Below are 20,648 nucleotides of genomic sequence, written 5' to 3'. Positions count from 1 at the left end.
CTTAAGTACCAAACTCCCACTATAATATCTAATCTCATAAAAAGAGCAGGACCCCAAAAAATCAAGTCTCCCAACTAGTCTTCCTAAATAATGGTATGTGTAAGCATGAATCGTCATCATCATTGCCATCATTTTCATCATCCCAACATCCCTTTCTGGAGTTGCAGAATGTAAGCATCTTTGGTATTGAGAGATCTGCCTAAAAATCATCCCTTTAAAAGCTAGTAGTTTATCTTCCTACAGATCAGCATGCATAACTGCATTTGTTGTAATTTCTGAAAAGTTGTGAGGGTAAACAACTCCCATCTGGAATTTTTCTTCATTTGAAGATCAGCTAAGAAAAATTTTAATCCCTTTGGTTTATCTTTTTGCAAAACTTGAGTATGATGGAACTTAAAGTATGAATTCTGAACTTAATATGGACGTTAACTAGGATTTAGATTGGTAAAAACCCCAAAAAACTGATATTCTAGCTAATATGTTGACCTGAGTCTCTTAGTCTACAAAACACATCTATAAAAAGCTTATTGATATATGATAAATTCCATTATTTATGACTAGCTGGTACCTTTCTTACCCAAAAACACCTACAACTAAAGCAATGAGAGAAAATCCGTGAGCAATTCTAAAGATTTGACTGGCCATACTCTTGCTAGTTTTGGAGAAATGCTTCAGTGGTCCTTAGCTTGAAGGAATCTGCGTATTCTAGGGTAACAATTCTATCTTTAGGTTAAAAAACACACAAATGAGATTTTTCAAGCTGGAAGCAGACTGCAGCTCTGTGCTAAAAATATGAGAAAATAATTAACAAAGGCATACAAGCCTATCTTTGGATTAATATTTTCAGGTGAATCCTACCATAACACACAGTTTTGTATGGGCATAAGCAAGCACAAATGCATTTTTGGCACATGGCTGGAAAAGGATCACGAGGACTAGCCTTTGAAATTAAAAAGGAGATGTAAAAAAGTTTGCAAAGAACATTTTAGTGTCTCCAAGGTCTACAGTTTAAGGTCTTTCCTTTTTCTCCTAAAAATTCACATTCATAATTACCCTTTCTACTGTTTAATTAATATTCAGGATATATACTAGAAGGACACCACAAAATTTGTTAAATCCCTTCATCTGGTCTCCTCAGCATCTACATCATAAGAGCTTAACCAAGATCAACCATAAAATTATATTGTTCTTACAAGCTAACCTAACTCTGAACTCATTCTCCTTTTTTCTTTTTCTAAAAGACATTAAAAATGTTATCAGATGAACTTTAGAGAAGAGTTTGTACGGAAATTTTTATTTAGTGATCTGTTCTTAAAGGCTAAAGAGGAATTGCATGATTTCCCAGAACTGCAGAAAACAGACAGTATCTGAGGTATGCTTTAAAATATGTGTTTCTGTATTTATAGATAAAAAGGTACTATTCAAATGAGACCTACATATCTAGGAAGGTCCTCTTATATTATCAGGAGATGAAAATTGAAAATTTAAATTCCTCATATATTTTTATTGATTACAGCATACATGGCAGTCGAAATCTGAAGATAAGTGTCTCTCTATTGAAATTTATTGCTAATTGAGTTTGATTTTTCAGTCTTGGTTAATTGATTAACATTAATGGACCCATCTGCTGCATCAATACATGGGGAATAACAACAGTAGGAATAATCACTGTGAGAATAGTTTGAGACACTGCAAACATGATTGTTTGCGGGAGCAATTAACTTTGAGATTGTATTCTACACTATAAAAGCTAAGCTTGTGCATGTTTACATTTTTTGAGTCTTTATAAAATTTAAAACAAATGCATTAATCAACTGCTACTAGTGTAGTGGCTGACATAATTGTCAAATCATTGATGAGGTAATTTTGTGAGTTTATTTCCCACACACAGATGTGTCTTCTTAATTAACACCAAGCTTGGTTTGCAACATCTGGCTCATATGATCAGGGGGCCACACAGAATATTAAGAGCTTCCTAGGTTAATCTCTCCATGTCCATTTCAAACACATTCAAATCCAATGAGCTTTGAATTCCATAGAACTATGTGGCATCAAAACCTTAAATTTACGGAATAGTTGCTATTTTCCCCCCTCTGAAATTAATCTTGAATTCTACCTTAGCATAAAGTGCTGTAAAAGAGATAGGCAACTTGGAAAAGTGTTTCTTAAAGGAGTAGAGCACTTAAATAGTTAGACTGTTTTGGTTTTAAATCTAATACATAATGACTATGTAAAGAATTAAAAACTTAGATTTCCATTGAAACATTCATCTGATGAAACATATGTTAAAGCACTTTTGAAACCAATGGTTTTTGGTCTATTATGCAGGCTTTGGCTGGGATAGAGTTAATATTGTACTGGTGGGGAGCTATATTTTACATTTGGGCCGAACATTGGGTTGATAACACAATCAAGGCCTTTCTGCTGCTCACCCCACGACACCAGTGCAGAGGCTGGGGCAGCACAGGAGTTGGAAGGAGACACAGTTTACCCCAGCTGATCCAGGTGATATCCCAGACCATATGGCATCAGGCTCAGGGTATCAAACAGCGGGTAAGAAAGAGGAAAATGAGGCACATTTGGAGTTACATTGTTTGCCTTCCCAAGTCACTATTACACATGCTGAAGCTCTGTTTTCCTGTCACCATTGCCCCGCCTAGACAATTTAGGGCTCTGTCTGGCCCTTGTTCCCCTTTCTGAGCTTGATCCTGATCCCCTACCAGCAGACTGATGTCCCAGTCCTGCCTCAGCATTTCACTATACCCAGAGATATCCCCAAAGCCCAAGGGCTGGGTCTGTCCTGATGCCCTGCCTGGTGCAAAGTCTTGCCCTTACAAATGCCAGGGGAACACCTGATACAACCAATGACCAGAATGAGGGGTCAGCTGCACCCTGAAGTTCTGCATCTGAACACTAGGTCCATTCTAATCCCCGTCTTCTTTTACTAAAATGACAAAGAATATTTTTTTCCCTTTCAAATAAATTTCTTATGCATAATCATTGTAATTAATGGGTTGAACACTACAGTAGTATTTTTTCCTCTAATGATGAGAAAAGGCAAGTAAATATCTTTTCAGAACAACTGTAAAAAATGTTTCTTAGAAACACACCTGTCTATACTCAGCAATATGAGTTGACAAACTCCAGTCTTCCTTAAAAAAACATGACAGAGATATTTGCTATGTAATACTTCGTGGTCTTTTAGAAGCAAACCCACTAACTAGTTGCCAAGCACCTGAAGAATTAAATGCAATGAAAAATATACTTTTTTTTTTTTTTGCCATTAAGCAGTGTAATTGAAACACCTGGCAAAAATCTTGCTATGACACCGGATAGTTCCCTCATCACTCTCATGTGTGAATCCCATCAGGTGCCACAGATATATGTCCAGTTGATTTAAAAACTCTCTAAAGTGATTATCATCCACCAAGTGTAAATCTTTCTTTCTTCAGACTTTCTCCTACAGGAGAGGAATAGGATTCCTGGAGCCCAATTATCCATAAAGACTAAGGCAAAGAAGGCACTTCAGTCTTTCCTGAATCCTTTGTCACCAGGATTTTTCCCCATTCAGCAGCAAGCCTACATTTTCCTAGGTCCTTTTGCTGCTGACATCCTTGTAGAAGCTTTTGGTTTTGCCCTGCCCGTCCCTGCCAGATTAATCTCCAGAAGGGCTTTGGCTTTCCAGCTCCATATCTGTGGAGCTGGATTTTTTCTCTGTATTCTGTCCAGATCACCTGGACATGTTTCTATCTCTTGTATACTTCTTTTTAATGTTTGAGTTTTGTCGGAAGCATCTAATTAATCTGTTCAGGCTTGCTGACAGTTCATTTCCTGCTTATAAGATTGAATAATTCTTGGGTTTGGAGAAGGTGATCCCTGAAAATCAGTTGGCTGTTGTAGAAAATCATGAAAACTGTGCTACTGAACAGCCACTTATCCCTGGTTTGCACATGCCCAGTCTTCCATGAAGCCTCTGGGCAGAGGAGAAGTGGCCTAATTCAAAACAAAAACATTTCTGAAAAGGGCCCAGGCCAGCAGCTGGAAAGCAGAAAGGCAGGAAATAAATCCAATCCTCATGAATTATTCAGGACACAAATACAAACGAAACAGTATTCCATAATGGCAGATGACAGGCCAAGCAGTAGAATGGCAGAGATACAGTAAAAACCAACAGAGAAAAAAACAGATTCATTACTCCAAATGAATGGAGTTTACACTCAGTTTCATCAGACTGGTAGGCAAATTGTGTGTTCTCATAAAACTGCCTTGCTTTCATATGTGCTCTAGTCAAACAAGACTTAGAGATCAAAGACCTGTTTCGTATTTTTTGTGTGTTCATATCAATCAAGAGGCAGAGAAGTCCCTCAAAAATTTGTTCATGATCTCCTCAATCTAAGAACACACAGTGGCCTAGAACATCAAAAGAACTTTAAACTGTTCTGTTCAGTATTTGCCTTGAAGTGAAGTACAATTTTTTAATAATTTGGCAGCTACTTCATAAATTCTATAATTTCTAAACAGAAATGTGTTTCTAAATGCTGAGTTCCTTAGATAATGATCAAATTGCTATGGCTTAAAAAGTTACTATGCTCCTACTGAACCATCATTCAACTGAACCATCATCCTCTGTTCTTTTAACTCATGTCTCTCTCAGACTCCATTTCCTCTTTCAGCATGATACACCTTAGCTTTCACAGGTTCTTTGGCAGTATCTTTTCCCATATGCTGAAGGTGAAGAAGAGAGTCACTTGTTAGCGTTTCCACAGCATGATGATGAACATTTGCACTCAAGAACGCACCATGAAGATATGTGAGGGTACACAACTGAGTGTACCTGATATAGAGTTGTTAGGAAAAAGAATGACTCTTATGTGCCTTCTGTCCAAATTGTCTATAGAAAAGTTCAGATTTAGTCTTGTAGCAGTACTGATCTGGTTGGTTGCAAAGGAATTCTGACTTTAATAAAATATATATCCATGTGGACAATGTCATTATATTTTATATCACTTTTTATGCAAGCAAATAAAGTGTAACATCTCTCTGGCTGGCATGAAGATGCCACATTTTCTATTTGAAATTATCAGGACAAAAGATTGGTGATTATTTAATTACAGAGAAAATTATAGTAATTTTTCATCAAGAAGGAATGATAAAATGGGTAAATAAATGCCTCTTACCTAGTGCAGGTCCCCCCATTGTGACATGGATGATAATCACATATTGGAACATTGCAGTTCTCAACATTCCTTCCTTCAAGAGCCTCATCTATGATGAACAACTCTTTGTGGTTGACTTGAAAATCCCTAATGCATCCTTTAAAGCCATATATCTGCCCAGCACATCCATGAACCTCCTCATGAACAGGAACCTTTCCAAGGAAGATTGATCCAAAGTTGATCTGCAGAAACAAAAAGAGACTTGTCAGAAAAAATGTGATTTGTGATGTTATTGTAAACAATGAAAGAACAATAGATCCTGATAAAGGAAATAATCATTACTTGAAGATGGGAAAAACTCTGATGCTTTCTGAAGTGATTATTTTAAAAAATGTTCGATTTTTAAAAAAATAATCCTTACAAAGAGGGTTGTTTAATTTGTTTTCATATTTTCAAATATATAAGACAACATACATTCCACAAAACACAAATTGGAATTCTCAGCCGTAATGACAGTGAATATGGTAAGTTTTTTACATAGATACCCTCATCCTATATGATGAGTTGAAGATTCATGGCTGAAGTTTGGTGCAGGAACACAGGAGAAGCAGTAGACTTGAAGACATTTCCTTTAGGACCTGGGACCTATGGGATCTCAAGATAAGGGGAATACAGAAAAAATATTTTAGTTTTTTTAATGAGTGACAGAAAACAGACTACTATACTGAAGCCCAAGGGGGAATAAAAGGAAATTTTCAAATTTCCAAAAGCCTAGAACATCCTTATAAAGGTGCAAAGAAACAATCACAACTTTTTCACACAGGGTCTGACCAAATCATATTAATGCTCACTAAGGTAATTCCTCTGTTGCCTGACCTAGGATTCAAGCCCTTAATGATCACATATAAATGATCTGTGGCTCATTTAACACTCTGAATTCCACTCCTCAAGCTAATTCCAGACTTTCTGGAATTCTGACATGAGACTAGATCATTCTTGAGTTCATTTGCTAAGTTCCTGTCAATTCTTAGGAATTGAAAAAAAACTATACTTGCATCACACAATGATGCATTTATTTGTACAATACCATTAGTCCAGAAAGAGGGTGACACCTAGCCCCCTCAAGTCAAGAAATGGAACCAGAAATTATCACAGCATATGTAAAACAATGGAATCAGAAATTATCACAGCATATGTAAAACATGTGAGGGGGTTACTTATAGTGAAGAGGCCATTCACTATCATATTCAGACACCTGTAAAGAAATAGAAACAGGAAGAAAACATCCCATTGATTTATCTGGAATTCACACATCCATATGATTTTTGCTTTGTTGGTTTTGGTATTACTTTTATCAGTCCTGGAGCTATGTTGCTGACAATTTCAAGTGAAATTTTGTGATAGAATGAATGTGAATACTGCCAGATATTCTTCTACTCAGCGTCTTTCATTCTCAAGTGAAAAAGAAAAACACCTACTTCCTTTAGAGCATGGATAAAATTAAATCAGATTTTTCATACCAAAGGAATTCAAAGACATTGGCTCTGTACTTGTTGAATTAGTTTCAGATCACTTGACTTTATCCCCTTTCAAACAAAGCTATGAAACACCGCAGTGATAGACAAGATTTGTAAGTAGTGTTTGCAAACATTTTCTCTCTGCTTGTGAATCTCTTTCAAGAATTAAGCAAAGCATTGGACTGCATGACAAAATGCCTCTGATTAGGAGCAGTGTTTTTAACACTCCTCTGGCAAAGCAATCTCCTTTATTATTTGGCTTATTTTACAAAAGCACTAACCTTGGGAACAGATCCAGTGTATCACAGAGCAGCTTCAGTAGGCTTTGCTCAGTTTCTAGCATCACTGGATTTTATCAAAATGTATTTGATGTTCAAGCTCATGTTAGTACACCATAATACACATTCTTTCTATAAAGGTCCTGCTCGGAATTTAACTGACTGAACCAGAATATATTTTAAGGGGGCACAAAGAAAGAATTCCTGAAAGTCTTATTAATAACATAAAAGGTCTAATACAGCATTATGTCAATAAATTATGTAATACTTATGTTTAACTTTTCAAATACTAATTTGAAAATATCCTTCTTCACTTTTAGCCTGAGTAGTGAAAAGGATTATCTTGGGCAATAATGGGAAGATATTCATTAGACCTCTTACAGATAAGAAATGTCTTTTATTCTTTCTTTGATTGAGTACTTTGTAAATAGAGGTTCTGGGAGATTAGGAGCAGATCTGTAAAGTGTAACAGTTAGTCATGAGGATTTGACATTCATACTTCATATCATGCAAGGGAAAAAATTCTGTTACAAACCAGCAGTGCGTACTGTGAGATGCACATCAAGATTAGCATCTCTGCAGATAACTGACCTGTCTTCTAGTGAACAAACTTATAAAGCAAGCTGTCAATCACAGCTCAAATTCTTGTCTAAAAATGTTTAAAAATGTTTCATGCAGAAATAATCCTGTGACGAGAGAATGCATAAAAAAGTCAATAAAATGAAGACAAAGAATAACTGAAAAATTCAAGATTTGGGAAAGCTGGCCTCTTGTCCATTCAGAACGAGTATTCTGATACCAGTTTCAAAATGGAGACAGATATTTTCACAATATTATTCAGAAGCCATGTCCTAGCAAAAATACTGAAACCAAATTAAATCACTGATGATTCATAACTGTCCTCCACTAGACAGTGTAGCTTGCAGCTAGAAAGTAACTAGAATTACTGCTTAATAATATCTGAATTGTTTCCAATAACCCCTTGGCCTTAGGTAAATGACACTGCTAATACACTTTTTTAAACTCTCATAGCATCCATGTCCTTTTTATGGACTTTGTGCAGCAGGAATAGAGGCTTTAGAGTCAAATAAAAGAAGAAATTAATGGATATGTTGTGGTTGCCGGATGCAAAAACACCTATTAGAAAGAAAGTTCATATAATGATATCTGAAGAAGAATTATATTTCCTCCTTTAGAAGAAGTTAGAATATACCCATTCTCCTTTGAAAATAACTGTAGTGCATATGCTGAAGAAATGTTCAAAGCAATTAGCTATTTTTTGATGTTTTGCAAACTCACCTGAGATGCTCGATGTGAGAAGGAAAGTCTGTGCTGTACAGGGGGGTTTCCATCTGCAGCCACTTCAATCATGCAGTAACCTTCAGGACTGCCCACAGGCAACAGGTAGCTGTAAGGAAACAAGATCCCATTGCTGCTTATACTGTTGGTCACGGAGTATTCAAACCTCACACGGCAAAGGAAAGGTGAAAGAGATGTTCATACTTCCATAAAGTATGAAAATCTTTGGACACTACTAATTTCAGTTTCATGGCTATTGAATTACCCAGGAGACAAAAGATGCAAGTTTCATCAACTAACATCCCTCTTCTGTTTCCTTTCTTGCTATTCTTGACTAGTGTTTGAAATATATACAGAGAAAAGAAGAAAAAAATCTTTAAATATTTAAGTGAGTATTGATAAATTTTAAGTGCTAACTGTGGTTGACATACAATCTCCCTAGTACAGAGGATTGTTGGACAAGTGACATCAACGTTGAATGATGCTGAACAGCCTGGGTTGAAATTTCTTTTTCCTGACCTACAGAGGGAACATAAATGGAATAAGAAATGAAAGGCTGCATACCTCTGAGCAGAAAAATTACACTGCAAGGCAGTTATCACTTCTTGGAAACTGTGTTAGTGCAAACTCTGGTACTGAGCCTCAGAGATAAAGAAGAATGTAAGGTTAAGGGAATTTTTGTAGTAAATACTACTGAAAATTCAATAAAACACAGATAATTTCAGCCAAATCACCATAATTAGGTTTCTGGGGTATGGTTTCTACCAACAATGTTACATTTTTGTGTAATATTTCACAAATGTTACACAATGAACTTTAAAAAAATTTCTGAAAAAAAAGTTAACATATTTATATGGGCTACCAAATTTTCCATTTCTTTTAGCTGAATAAATGGTAAAGGACAATAATAGGAATCTCAGAAATTGTTTTTTGTTGGGAGAGATGAATTTTTATGTTATGCAATACACATACGAAAGAGTTAAAAAATTTTAAAGCCCATTATGATCTGTACATTAGAAGCATTACTAATCACAGAAATTACTTCAGCATTGATAAGGACAAATTTACTCCTGGAGAAAACACATCAAGATGTACCATAGTCTCAAATGGTACCTTTTTATATATCACTACCTGGTGATTTATTCCAGGTTATGCCTTGAGTTTTGTGCCTCTGCTTCTGTTTCTGAAGTTTTACTATTTCATCCTTCTCTCTGTAGATTTATTATGAAATCTCAGTTTTCATCTCTGAAGTTGCTGGGAGCATTGTATTGACATAAATGGATATAGTGTTGTATAGTATAGGCCACAACGAATATTTAGAAATTCACTGCAGTGATTTCTGAGTGAGTAGCACAAAAGTAGTGCATTTACTCACTCACCTTATAGCCAGAACATCCACATCAGCAGCTGATGCTTACATATTAATAAATCCCACCTTTCCAATGGTTATATCACTGCTGGTTCACAGCTAAATCAGTCAATACTAATTCATTGACTTTTCACTGTACTCCAATGCATGGGGTTGAAATGTGCTAAATTATTTCTACCTTGTAAGTATGCAACACATTTCTTAGTTTTGAATCTTTCTTTAAAACTCTGAGATATTTGAATGGCATTTTCCATTATCACCCTCTGAAATGTGATCTAGACACCTAGACTATTTAAATAAGTTTGAAAATACTAATTTTTATTTATAATTTTAGGCTAAAAAGAGTCCCGTTGTTAAGGTATTTTTCAATTGCATTCCTTCTTGAAAAGTCTAAAGTTAGCATAATATTTTGATTTTAAATATAGGGAGCTAGAAACAGTGCCTGCTGTTTTGAAGACCATCTTACTTGCACAATTTCATTTTAAATAATGAATTCAGTCAACAGAAGTTTCTCCTTAAGAAACAATGGATATATTGACAGATAGTTGGTGATTTCCTTTTAGGTACTTGAAATAAGGACAATTCTTGAGAAAATGCTCCACTGTTCTGTTTTCCAACCAATTCTTGAAAGATAAAATATTCTTTGAATTTGATTTATTATTCCTACTCATATTTCAGTTGCTGGGAATTGTCTCAGTAAGTCAGAGAGTGTAAAGATAACTTTCTCAGGTAATAGAAAATCAGGTCATTTAAGATTCTCTCTTGGGGGAAACAAATTCATAGCTTTTTCTTGATGCTTTCTACTCTGAGTGGATAAGTAGTAGAGACTTAACACACTCGTATCAAAGGCCACCCTCTGTCCCTTCCTTGTCCCTTATTTTCAGAAAGATTTCTGAAGTCTGCATGTTTCTTTTTCTAAATAACCTCTTACATCACATGTTACAATGGTCCAATGCAAAAAGAACAAAGGTTTAAGTGAAGTGGCAAAATTAATTAATAGGAATGCTCATCTAATGAAAAATAAAAGAACATTGAGGTCTGTGTCAGTGTGACCATCTTCAAGCAATTAGCCATCCATTCAGCATAGTAAACTTCCATTGCAAATGCCTGGTGCACACACATTCTCACTGTTTTCTACACATAATTTATATTGTTTTGGTCCTTTACTGTATGAAAAAAGTGTAAGATTAAATGTACGTGCAACTAAAATAAGCCTTAAAGACTGTTTAATACTGACAAGTTCTTTACTTTAGAAATCCTTATTTAGACAAGCCCAAGTATAATAAATTCATTTAGATAATAACACAGATAATAATCATCCCTACTCAGACATACCTGGTAATCCATTCTGTCTTTAAATAAATATATGAGGAAAAAAAAAAGAAAATCCAAATAAAACCTCTCAGTATCCATAAACAACAGTTTATTACACAGTGATTTTGGTCATTAGATCATAAATTCATAAAGGACATAAAGGTGTTTTGCTTTTTTCCTAATATGCAGCAATGAAATCTCAAAGAGCAGAACAGATTTGTTTGATGTCTGCCAATAGATTTGTGACTGAGTTGTGAGAATAAAAGCAGAGGCTACAAGCAGGAACCTACTGCCCTGTATTCTGGAGTGCAGGTTAGGAATGCACTCCATGCATGCTATCACTGTTTTCTTCAGCATTTGCTTCTTTCTCTGTAAAGATTTCCAATGAATTAATACTTGCAATTTTTCTCTGTCTTGTCATAGGAAGGAAAACCTGTCATTTGAAATGTGAACAAAATGGATATTTTTCATGCTTATGTTACCATAGAATTAGGACTGTTTGAATTTCCTAGATTATTTAAATATGCCTAGAACAGCTTTTAGAAAGAGACAGAGCATGGAAAATTACAGTCCACAAGACAGATTTCTTAGAATATTATAAAAATATGAAAAAATGGCAGTTAGACCACAAATGCTGTCTCAGTCTTTATTACAGCATTTAATTCCAGAAAGTGCAGCAACATAGACACATGCAAAATATAATAATATTAGTTTTCTAAAACAATGGTGGGAAAAAAGAAGGGACTTGAAATATTCTGTCACAGAAATTACTTGAACTAACATGCCATCAATGTTGCTCTATAACCTGGTTATAGTTTTCTTATAATCTATGTTTAAATCTGTCTTAATCTTGCAATTGAATAAATGCAGTTGTATTATTTCATGCACCTCACAGAAGACTGAAATCCATTAGAAAAGAGAAAATTAAACTGATGAATTACTCCCTTGACATTTTTCTTTATTTTTCTAATTAACCTCATATTATGAGATACTGACCTCACATTAAGAACACCTGAGATGAAAGTGGCTGATCACTGACATCTTTAAATTTTGAAGTATTTTTATTTCAGTGGTGCTTTTTCACTCGTTTAGATGCTGAAGGCATTTCAGTCCATCTGCCTCGCATCTCAGTGGCATATTCTGGCTGCACTTAAAGCCAGCCTATTTTTCCCTCCAGAGACAGCAACAGGAGAGAATGCAACACAATTCCTATTGCAGTATGATTTTGTCAGGCAGGAGAATTGTGATTCATTCATATCACACTCACAACGATATAAAAAGGATTCACAGGGAAGTAAAGAATTGGGTGTGTGAGAAGTAGTTATAGGAAATGTGTATATGTGGAGGACATATGGGCAAGGTTATGCACAGTAATCTTAACAGGTCTGGAGCCATGTGAAGCCCGGCCTGTTCCTGGAGATGCTAAGATATAGGCCTGATGAATTCAAGTATTTATTTCCACAAATTTGAATGAGAAGATGTTCAGCCTTCCTATTTGCTCTAGGCCTAGAAAATCATGATTTTTTTCATAATTGCTGTGGATTTTATATAAATTTAAGAACAAGAATCACAAAGGATTAACTATTTTTTTTTGCAAAAGACTCATGAAACCTCAACAGGTGCACAACAGTGGTTATAGACTGTGTCATTAATAGTTGCATGTTGATTAATTATGTGCATGAACACTGGATTTCCAACAAAGTGCAATGTGTACCTCGCACACTCATGACTCATGGATTACTTTAGGTCTGGAACTGGTAGTCAAATAAATCCTCTTAAGATACCCAAGATTGGGGCACCTCTAAATCTGGTATGATCTTGCTCAAGTAAATGTTTTAGCTTAAATTATCACAGATTTCTCCAGTTGGAAATAAAATCATACTTTTTTCCCTTTTTAGCTAGTCACCAGGTGGCACTAAAGGAGCACAGTAGAAAGCATTAATGCAAAATCCCTACTAATGTCTCTTCTAATAATTGGAAAGACTGACTTAAACTCTAATTGATAGCATGATTGCTTCAGGTTCCAGCTATATCAAGGGAAACATAGTAAAGCATCTTAAACTGATTACGTATTTGACAATACGGATGAGAATAGGCCCAGAGACTGGAACTTCTGGAAGACTTTTAACTGTTTTTATGCAGTATAACTATGCAATGTAATATGTAAAAATGGTGCATTCATGGTTATGTAAACATACTTAAGAAAGTTTAGTTTATAGCAATTATATTTTCTATATAATGCTGAAGGTGCAGCCATATTTCTAACAGATTAAGGAGAAGTATAGCAAAATTAAAGTGTCATATCAGCAGGTATAAATAACTCCAAGCATTATAAAGAGAACTTTTGTTTTTATCCAAGCTAAGTAATCATGGTAAAACTGTTTCTGAACAAAGACCTCACACTGCTATCAGTGCAGGGTTTCTGGTCTTCTGAAAAATTATTAGAAACTAGCAACATCACTGTCCATTTTATAATGTCACAGTCGGAGGACTACAATTAGAACTACTTGCTATTTTTCTCCCTACAGTCTGAAAAATGCTAGCCCAGCTTAACAGTTCAATACAGGAAAAACATCCCCACAAAAATCCCTTTACTAAAAAAGTATTGATATTAAAGACATAAAATAAAAGGGTCCTGCAAAATGCTGAAAAAGCAGCTTCATTTACACCCTTGATTTACCAGAGCAGTTGTCAAGGGAACAACTAACCAACTGTCAAGTATTACAGGTGATTTTTCAAGAATGGTGATTTTACTTTTGACTGAGCATATTCAATTCACAAGCGTGAAAATATGTACTGTGCCTTGCAGTTTTAATAATCTCTTCATACTTTTCCAAAATTCTTGCACTTACTACCTTTTATCCCTTAAAAATATATTGCTAAAAAGCCAATTGCTTTAAAAACCATACCTTCACTTCCCAAAAATTAACTTTAGCATACTTCTTCCATGGAAATGCTGTCATGTCTCTTTATCATCTTCTATTTCAATAAGGTCAAATTTTGGTATTTCTTACCAACTTCAATTGCAACCCTCAGAAGTGACAATTATAAAAATGAATGCTGCATTTTATGTCTGGCATTTTATTTGAAATCAATGAAACATATTTCATAACCTCCAGCAATTCAACATCAATTTTCAGGTTTTCTACTTGCTGCAAAGGGACCAAATAGTAAAAGTATTCAGAGAAGGAAAAAGAAAAGGAGACCAAGGAGAAGAGTAGATGAAAATAAGGTAGATGGAAAACCCAAATTACTTTGACTCCTGGAGTGTCTTGCAGGAGTCCCTTGATGGCCATTTCTTTAGGAAAAATAAAACAAACTGCACACAAAAAGAGGTGTGTGAACTTTGGGAATACATTAGGGAATTATAAACTCCAGCTGACCCTGAAATTTTTTGAAATTAGCTGCTGCAGCTGTATGTACATAAATCTCTGGGCCCTGATGGGACTCATCCCAGAGCACTGAAAGATATGGCCAGTGTCATCACAGGATCTCTCTTCATTAGTTGTCAATGATCTTGGGAGTCTGGAGAAGCCAGGTTGACTGGAAGCTGGCAAATATTGTTCCAGTTTTCAAGTAGGGAAAGGAGGAAGGCCCTGTAAATTACAGGCCTATCAGTCTCACTTCAGTGACTGATAGAATTAGGGAGGAGCTTATTCTGGGAATTATTGTAAAGCATCTAAAAGACAAAACCCTCACTGGCCACAGATAGCATGGACTCATGAGGAAAAAGTTTTGCTTAACCAACTTAATCTCCTTTTAGCACCAGGTCAGCCACCAAGAAAAGAGAGTATATGTGGTATATATAGCAGAGCTTCCAGTACTATTTCCCAGAGTATCCTTGTGGATAAAATGTACAGAGCACAGAGAAATCCATAACACACTGGCTGAGCAATTGGCTCAGAGAGGTATTAAATGGATTTGCATCATGCTGGCAGCCGGTTGCCGCTGGGCTCCTCAGGGCTCAGTTTTAGGGCCAGTGTTCTTCAACAGTTTTATAAAAGATTTGGACACAGAAATTAAATACACATTAAAGTGAATTTGCTGATTACACCTCAGTAGGAGGAGCTGTGGACTCCTTCAGGGGTAGAGAGGCTTTACAGAGAGATTGGAGTAGATCAGAGAGTTGGGCAAGCACCAGCCACATGAAATATAACAAGAGCAAGTGCCAGAGTCTTCACCTGGAATTGTGGTTATGTATACAAACTGTGGGATGAGAGGCTGGAGAACCACTCTCTATGAGAGAAATCTGAGGGTTTGAGTTCATGGCAAGTCAAATATGAGCCACCAGTGTAGTCTGGCAGCCAAAGGGGTGCATTAGGCACTGCATCGTGAGCCAGCTGAGGGAAGTGATTGTCTCACTCTCCAACCTGTAGTGGAGCAGATGCATCTCAAGGACTGCATGCAGTTTTGAGGAGTCTCAGTAAAAGAAGGCTGCAAAGTATTGCAGTGCTCAAAGGAGATTGACTGAGATGGTGAAAGGCCTCGATGGCAAGACTTAAAAGGAGTGTCTGAGGTCACTTGGTTGTTCATCTTGGAGAAAAGAAAGCTGAAGAGTGACCTCATTCTCAAGAGAAGCAGTGTAATGGGAGATCCTGCTCTCTCTCTAGTGACCAGCAATAGGACACAAGGAAATGGAATGAGCTGCATCAAGGGAAGTTCAGATAGAACATTATGAAAAATGTTACTTCACTGAGAGGGTGGTCAGTCACTGGAAGAGGGTCGCCAGGAGAGTGGTCATGGCACCAAAGTGTCAGAGTTCAAAGAGCATCTGGATGATGCTCTTAAGTGTGTAGTTTAATTTTTAGTAGTTTTGTAAGGAGCAGGGAGCTGGAAGCAATAATCCTTAGGAGGCCCTTCCAATTTGAGAAAGTCAAATAATATCTTTTTATCATAGAATCATAGAATCATAGATTGAATTGGGTTGGAAGTGGCCTTACAGATCATCTAAATTCAGTCTCACTGCCACAGCCCTTCCAGTAGATCAGGTTGCTCAAAACCCCATTCAACCTGGCCTTGACCACTTTTACAGATGGGGCATCCATGAATTGTCTGGGCATCCTCCTCCAGTGCCTCACCACAGACATAGTGAAGAATTTTTACCTTGTCTAACCAGCCCTCTTTCAGATTGAAGCCATTTCCCTTTGTTTTGTCACTCACTACATGTGCTTATAAAAAAGAACCTTTCTTTTTTTGCTATAGGGGTACTAGTAGAATTGAAGAAAATAAGGAAAACAAATACCCTTCACCTTCCCAAATACTACTTACTTTGCACAGGAGATGCAATTTCTTTGCTTAACGTTGGTATACAGTTTTTTTCATACATTATACAGAATCTAAAAGAAACCCCAAACCTAATGTTTTTGTATAAGCATGTTAGGAGCTGAAAATGGTAATACCTACATTAGGTGAAATAGATACTGTTTATGTTACGTTCTACTTAGTTTGGTTTATGCTTCATTTACTCCAGCTCTGCTAGTCCAACAGTCAAGTTTATGATCCTTTAGTAGACTGGCTAATGGGACTCTTTCGAATGCATACATTGCCAAGCATACTACAGGCAGCATACACCCAAGGATCATTTATTTCAATGGAATGCTTTTCTTCAACATATATATTTTATGAATCATGACTTTAAAGATATGTGTTCCCAGAAAGGGTCTTTAAAGGAAAGTATAAATTCTGCTTTTAATCATATCTTTGAAATTCCATTGACTTCATGGGGACTTTACTGGTGTAAACACAATACATCACTTTGCTGTGACAGCCAACTGTGACACCTCCATTTCACACATGAAATGGGAATAATATAAAGATACTGGAATAATTAGCGCTAACATTTAGGCACAGTTTTGAAGTTACAACAAAATTGAACTTTTATTATAATCATTACCATAGTAATTATTGCTGTTCATGATCATGACAGTATTGGAAGAACAGATTGTTACAAAATTGATCCTGGCAGAACGCACAAAGTCCTACAAAAACCTTGTGTTTAATTTGAGTTTCAGGACAACAAATTTGTATATAGAAGAATAAAGAATGTATACTGTACTTGTATTTATGTCTGTTGGATCATAAGGCTTCATAGTGCATATTGTGGGTTTTTTCTGTCTGTTAGATGAATTCATTGAGATTTCACTGCTGATAAATACCCTGTGTTTCTAAACCCAGTAATACACCTTCAAGACTGAATACAGTTGCTTTCTCCTGCTTCTGACTGCATTGCCTCAGGTTCATGTACCAACTGGGTATTTGCTGCACCTGAACAAGGCTGTTTAATTTTTGTTATGGCTACCTTTACCTTCTCTTTGAGTCTACATTATATCAAAGAGAAAGACTTCTACTCTTCTATTCTTTGGCACTACAGAGATGAACACTCCTTAGGGAAGGTGCTTGTGGTCTTTTGCACAGCTCATTCTTACCCTGTACTCTCACTTCTCTAATTCACTGATTTTTAATATAGATGTAATTGCATTCAAGCAATGCTATTAAAAATTATGTAATGTCAGAAAAGAAAGCTGGCCTTCCTCTTTCAGTAAAAAGCCTCCAGCTAAAGCATATGCAACAGCTAGTACAAAATATGTAAGACATGAAAATTCAGCTATAATCCTCACAGAAAGAATATGCTGGTGTGAAAATAGAAAGCCCCTTTTTATGCAGAGTCATTAGATAATAAGTTTTGGACTCATTAAGTTCTTCCCTTAAATGGAGATGAAGTAATTTCAGCAAACAAAATGGCTATGCTGACCTATTACCTCAAAAGTAATATGCCTGTGTCTCTGAGAAATGGGAAAAATTGTCTAGGGGTAATAGGTGATACTAGGGAATTAATTTCAATAAAGCCAAAATAGTCTTGAAGTGCAATGATGCAATATGACACCAAGGAAGACTGGAAGAAGTCGGGAGACTTCTGCTAAATAATAAATAAAATTTGATTTCATGGCACATATGAATGCTAATTACAAGAATACCCTAAAAAAGTACCCTAAAAAGACAAACTCAGAGGTCTTTTAGTCTCAAGTGAAATGTGACCACTATCAAGCATTTCCTTCTCTTAAAGTACAAGATCACTTGCAGGTAGAGTGATTATGAACACACTGAAAAGGATCATGTGTTTGGATTATATTTCTGTTTAAGAAAACATTATTATCAGTAGAAGCAGAGTATAACTTCATATAAGAAATATTCAGTATTACCTCTTGGTGAGCAACTAAACACTGCTGTAAGCCTGGGAAAACTATGAAAAGAGCTCTTGATCAAACTTCAAATTTCAAAACCTGTCTACATTCTTAAAACTATTTTTATGCCATTTATCTATCTGTCAGGTAACTGAATCTCATGGATATGAATAGGTGAAAATAAAGAGAAATAAGAGAACAGTTTATGTACATTTAGAAGCAATGTTCTCATGTGAAGTGATATGAGATACAAAGTTTGAAGAAAAGACACATTTCTGACAACAACCAACATTTAAGAATGTTTCTTATGCATACACAACTTATGTATGCAAAAGTTGTGCTTTTTAGAATGGTTAAACCAGAACCAAAGAGAAGAATAAAGGAAAATAACATACTCAAACCCCCATATTTTGGGAGGGGTAAGTTCCCCTCAAGACATCAAGGAAAGAAAAGGTAAAATCATACAAATGCTGAGAGTTCAATTATCCTAACACCTCACCAAGAAAATACCACCAAAAAACATTAAAAAAGTGTTTGAAGAGAGACATAGTGGGCAGTCTTCAAATTACGTCTCCCCTTCCCCGAGGAGGGCTCTCACTCCCAGAGCAGAGAGACTCTTCTGGAGCTAGCAATAGCGTGGCAGTGCACTGGAGCATAGCAATTAATTATTATGTTCAACCATCTTCAGATACAGTCTTCCATCTATTGTCTTACATAAGTCTGATCCTATGAATGAAAATTAGGAAGCCACTTGGCATGTGAATAAAGCTCTATCAATGCAGTGCTGCACAGATAATTGCAATACTATAATGATCTCCTATTGAGGATCTTTTCTTCCCTATTACAGACAGAAGAAATACAATGATCAGTAACATATATTACTTCTACCAGGCAGCACTAATTAATTTTCTTTTGCATACTCTGATGGTCCAAAATGAATTGTTACCTCCCCTCTACATGGGAAAACTAAGAGAAAAATAGGTTAAGCAATGTGGTTAATGAGAAAGTGACTCTTCCATTCGAACACCAAGAGAAGGAACAATTTATATACTAGTACAGGAAATCCTGGGTAGACTGGAGAATAAAGACCTTCTATTACCAACTAGTGCAAATCCTGAGGTAGTGGCTGGTATTAATACTCAGGACCAAGAGACATCCTGCTGTATTTCAGTTTTAGACATATAAGTATCAATTGGAAAAAAAAGTATTTTCCTTTCAGACTCTTTAAGGCTTATGTCTTTTAATCCTTTGTAACCTTTAGCCTTTGGACCTTGGAGCTATTGTCACATTTCTCTAATTATGACTTAGGCAAACTTTATGTGCCAACTTCTCATAGAGATATTCATACAGCCTGTTCTTGGTCCCTTCTGGTGACATTCTCAGAAGCATCCCAGTAGGAAAAAAAGAAATAGGCAGACACTTAATCTCTATTATAATTCAGCCACAGCTGCTGAAACAACTATATCCTCTGCTCAACTCTTCCATAATGGTCTATGAATGCCTAATTCAGTTGAACCACATTAAGATCAACTGTAAATATGGCAAGAGAAAGTGAGACAGGGCATATATAGCTAAAGGTAACTTCTTAAAACAGGACATTTAGTTCTCCACAGTATTGCTTAAGAATAGAAGGTACAAACATATTATTGCCAAATAAAAGTCTTCTATTTATGACAAGAATTATCACTAACATATTATTTGTGCTAAGCATTATTTATGCTGTCACAAGCAAAGGGCCATGGAAACTGCAGAGAAGGGTAATGCACCATTTGTAACCCAGATAAAACTGGAAATGAATAACTGATCTTTCATATTAAGCCATAACACCACTGAAGAGAGTTATCTCTTCACCTCCAATCTTCACCAACTTTTGTCTCCCCCTTTGACACCATCAGTAAGAAAGAAAGTAAGGCCTTGCCATCATAATCCCTTCAGGCCCTCTTCAGTACAGGTAAGAATAACTGATTTTTGGAGAAATGAGAGGCATCATTGCTAAAGGGGCTGGTCATCTTACAAATCTATTTTCACAAAGCATGAACAATTCACCTGAAGTCAATAATACAAGGCAGAAACATTAAATGACACTCCCACTTGCCAGAAATAAGATTTATTGATTTGTGAAGCCTAATGGCCACACAATGTAACCAGTTCATTACACTATAAAAAAAAAATGGTTTTTGACAGATACTTATTGCTTTGAACACACAAAGGAACAGAACACAGCAGAGTTCTGATTTCAGAATACTTTCATAAATACAGAATTGCACAGAACTTGAAGCTTACTCTTGTCATCTAAACTGATTAAAGTTCTGTACTCATCTTTATCTGGACCAGACTCATTTTTTGTTGCAGTCTGCTTTTGATAACACATATGCTGCATTTTCCTCCATCAGAACAAAAGTATGAGCTTTAGAACTGCTCTGTCAAAGAAATTAGGATTCTCATAATAATTTCATGTGTATTTTGTACTTGAACCTATCTAAATCAGAGCATCCAACATGAACAGCTAAGAACATTTTGCTCAGCTATAACCA

The 20,648-nt window shown here is 36.0% G+C and overlaps 1 protein-coding gene across 4 annotated transcripts in view; it reads right to left on the bottom strand.

Annotated features, from left to right (window-relative positions):
- EYS (eyes shut homolog) overlaps positions 1–20,648 on the bottom strand; it is a 790,428-nt gene that overhangs the window by 101,117 nt on the left and 668,663 nt on the right. For all 4 annotated transcript variants that reach the window (XM_026791587.2, XM_074538459.1, XM_074538460.1 and 1 more), the window contains 2 exons: positions 8,251–8,359; positions 5,178–5,398 (listed from right to left, as the gene is read on the bottom strand). In XM_026791587.2, coding sequence (XP_026647388.2) covers positions 5,178–5,398; positions 8,251–8,359 — 330 coding nt within the window. The remainder of the gene's footprint in view (positions 1–5,177; positions 5,399–8,250; positions 8,360–20,648) is intronic.

This window comes from Zonotrichia albicollis, chromosome 3 (genome assembly GCF_047830755.1).
Source record: "Zonotrichia albicollis isolate bZonAlb1 chromosome 3, bZonAlb1.hap1, whole genome shotgun sequence".
NCBI classification, from domain to species: Eukaryota; Metazoa; Chordata; class Aves; order Passeriformes; family Passerellidae; genus Zonotrichia; species Zonotrichia albicollis.
This window is presented reverse-complemented; position numbering and strand designations above follow the sequence as displayed.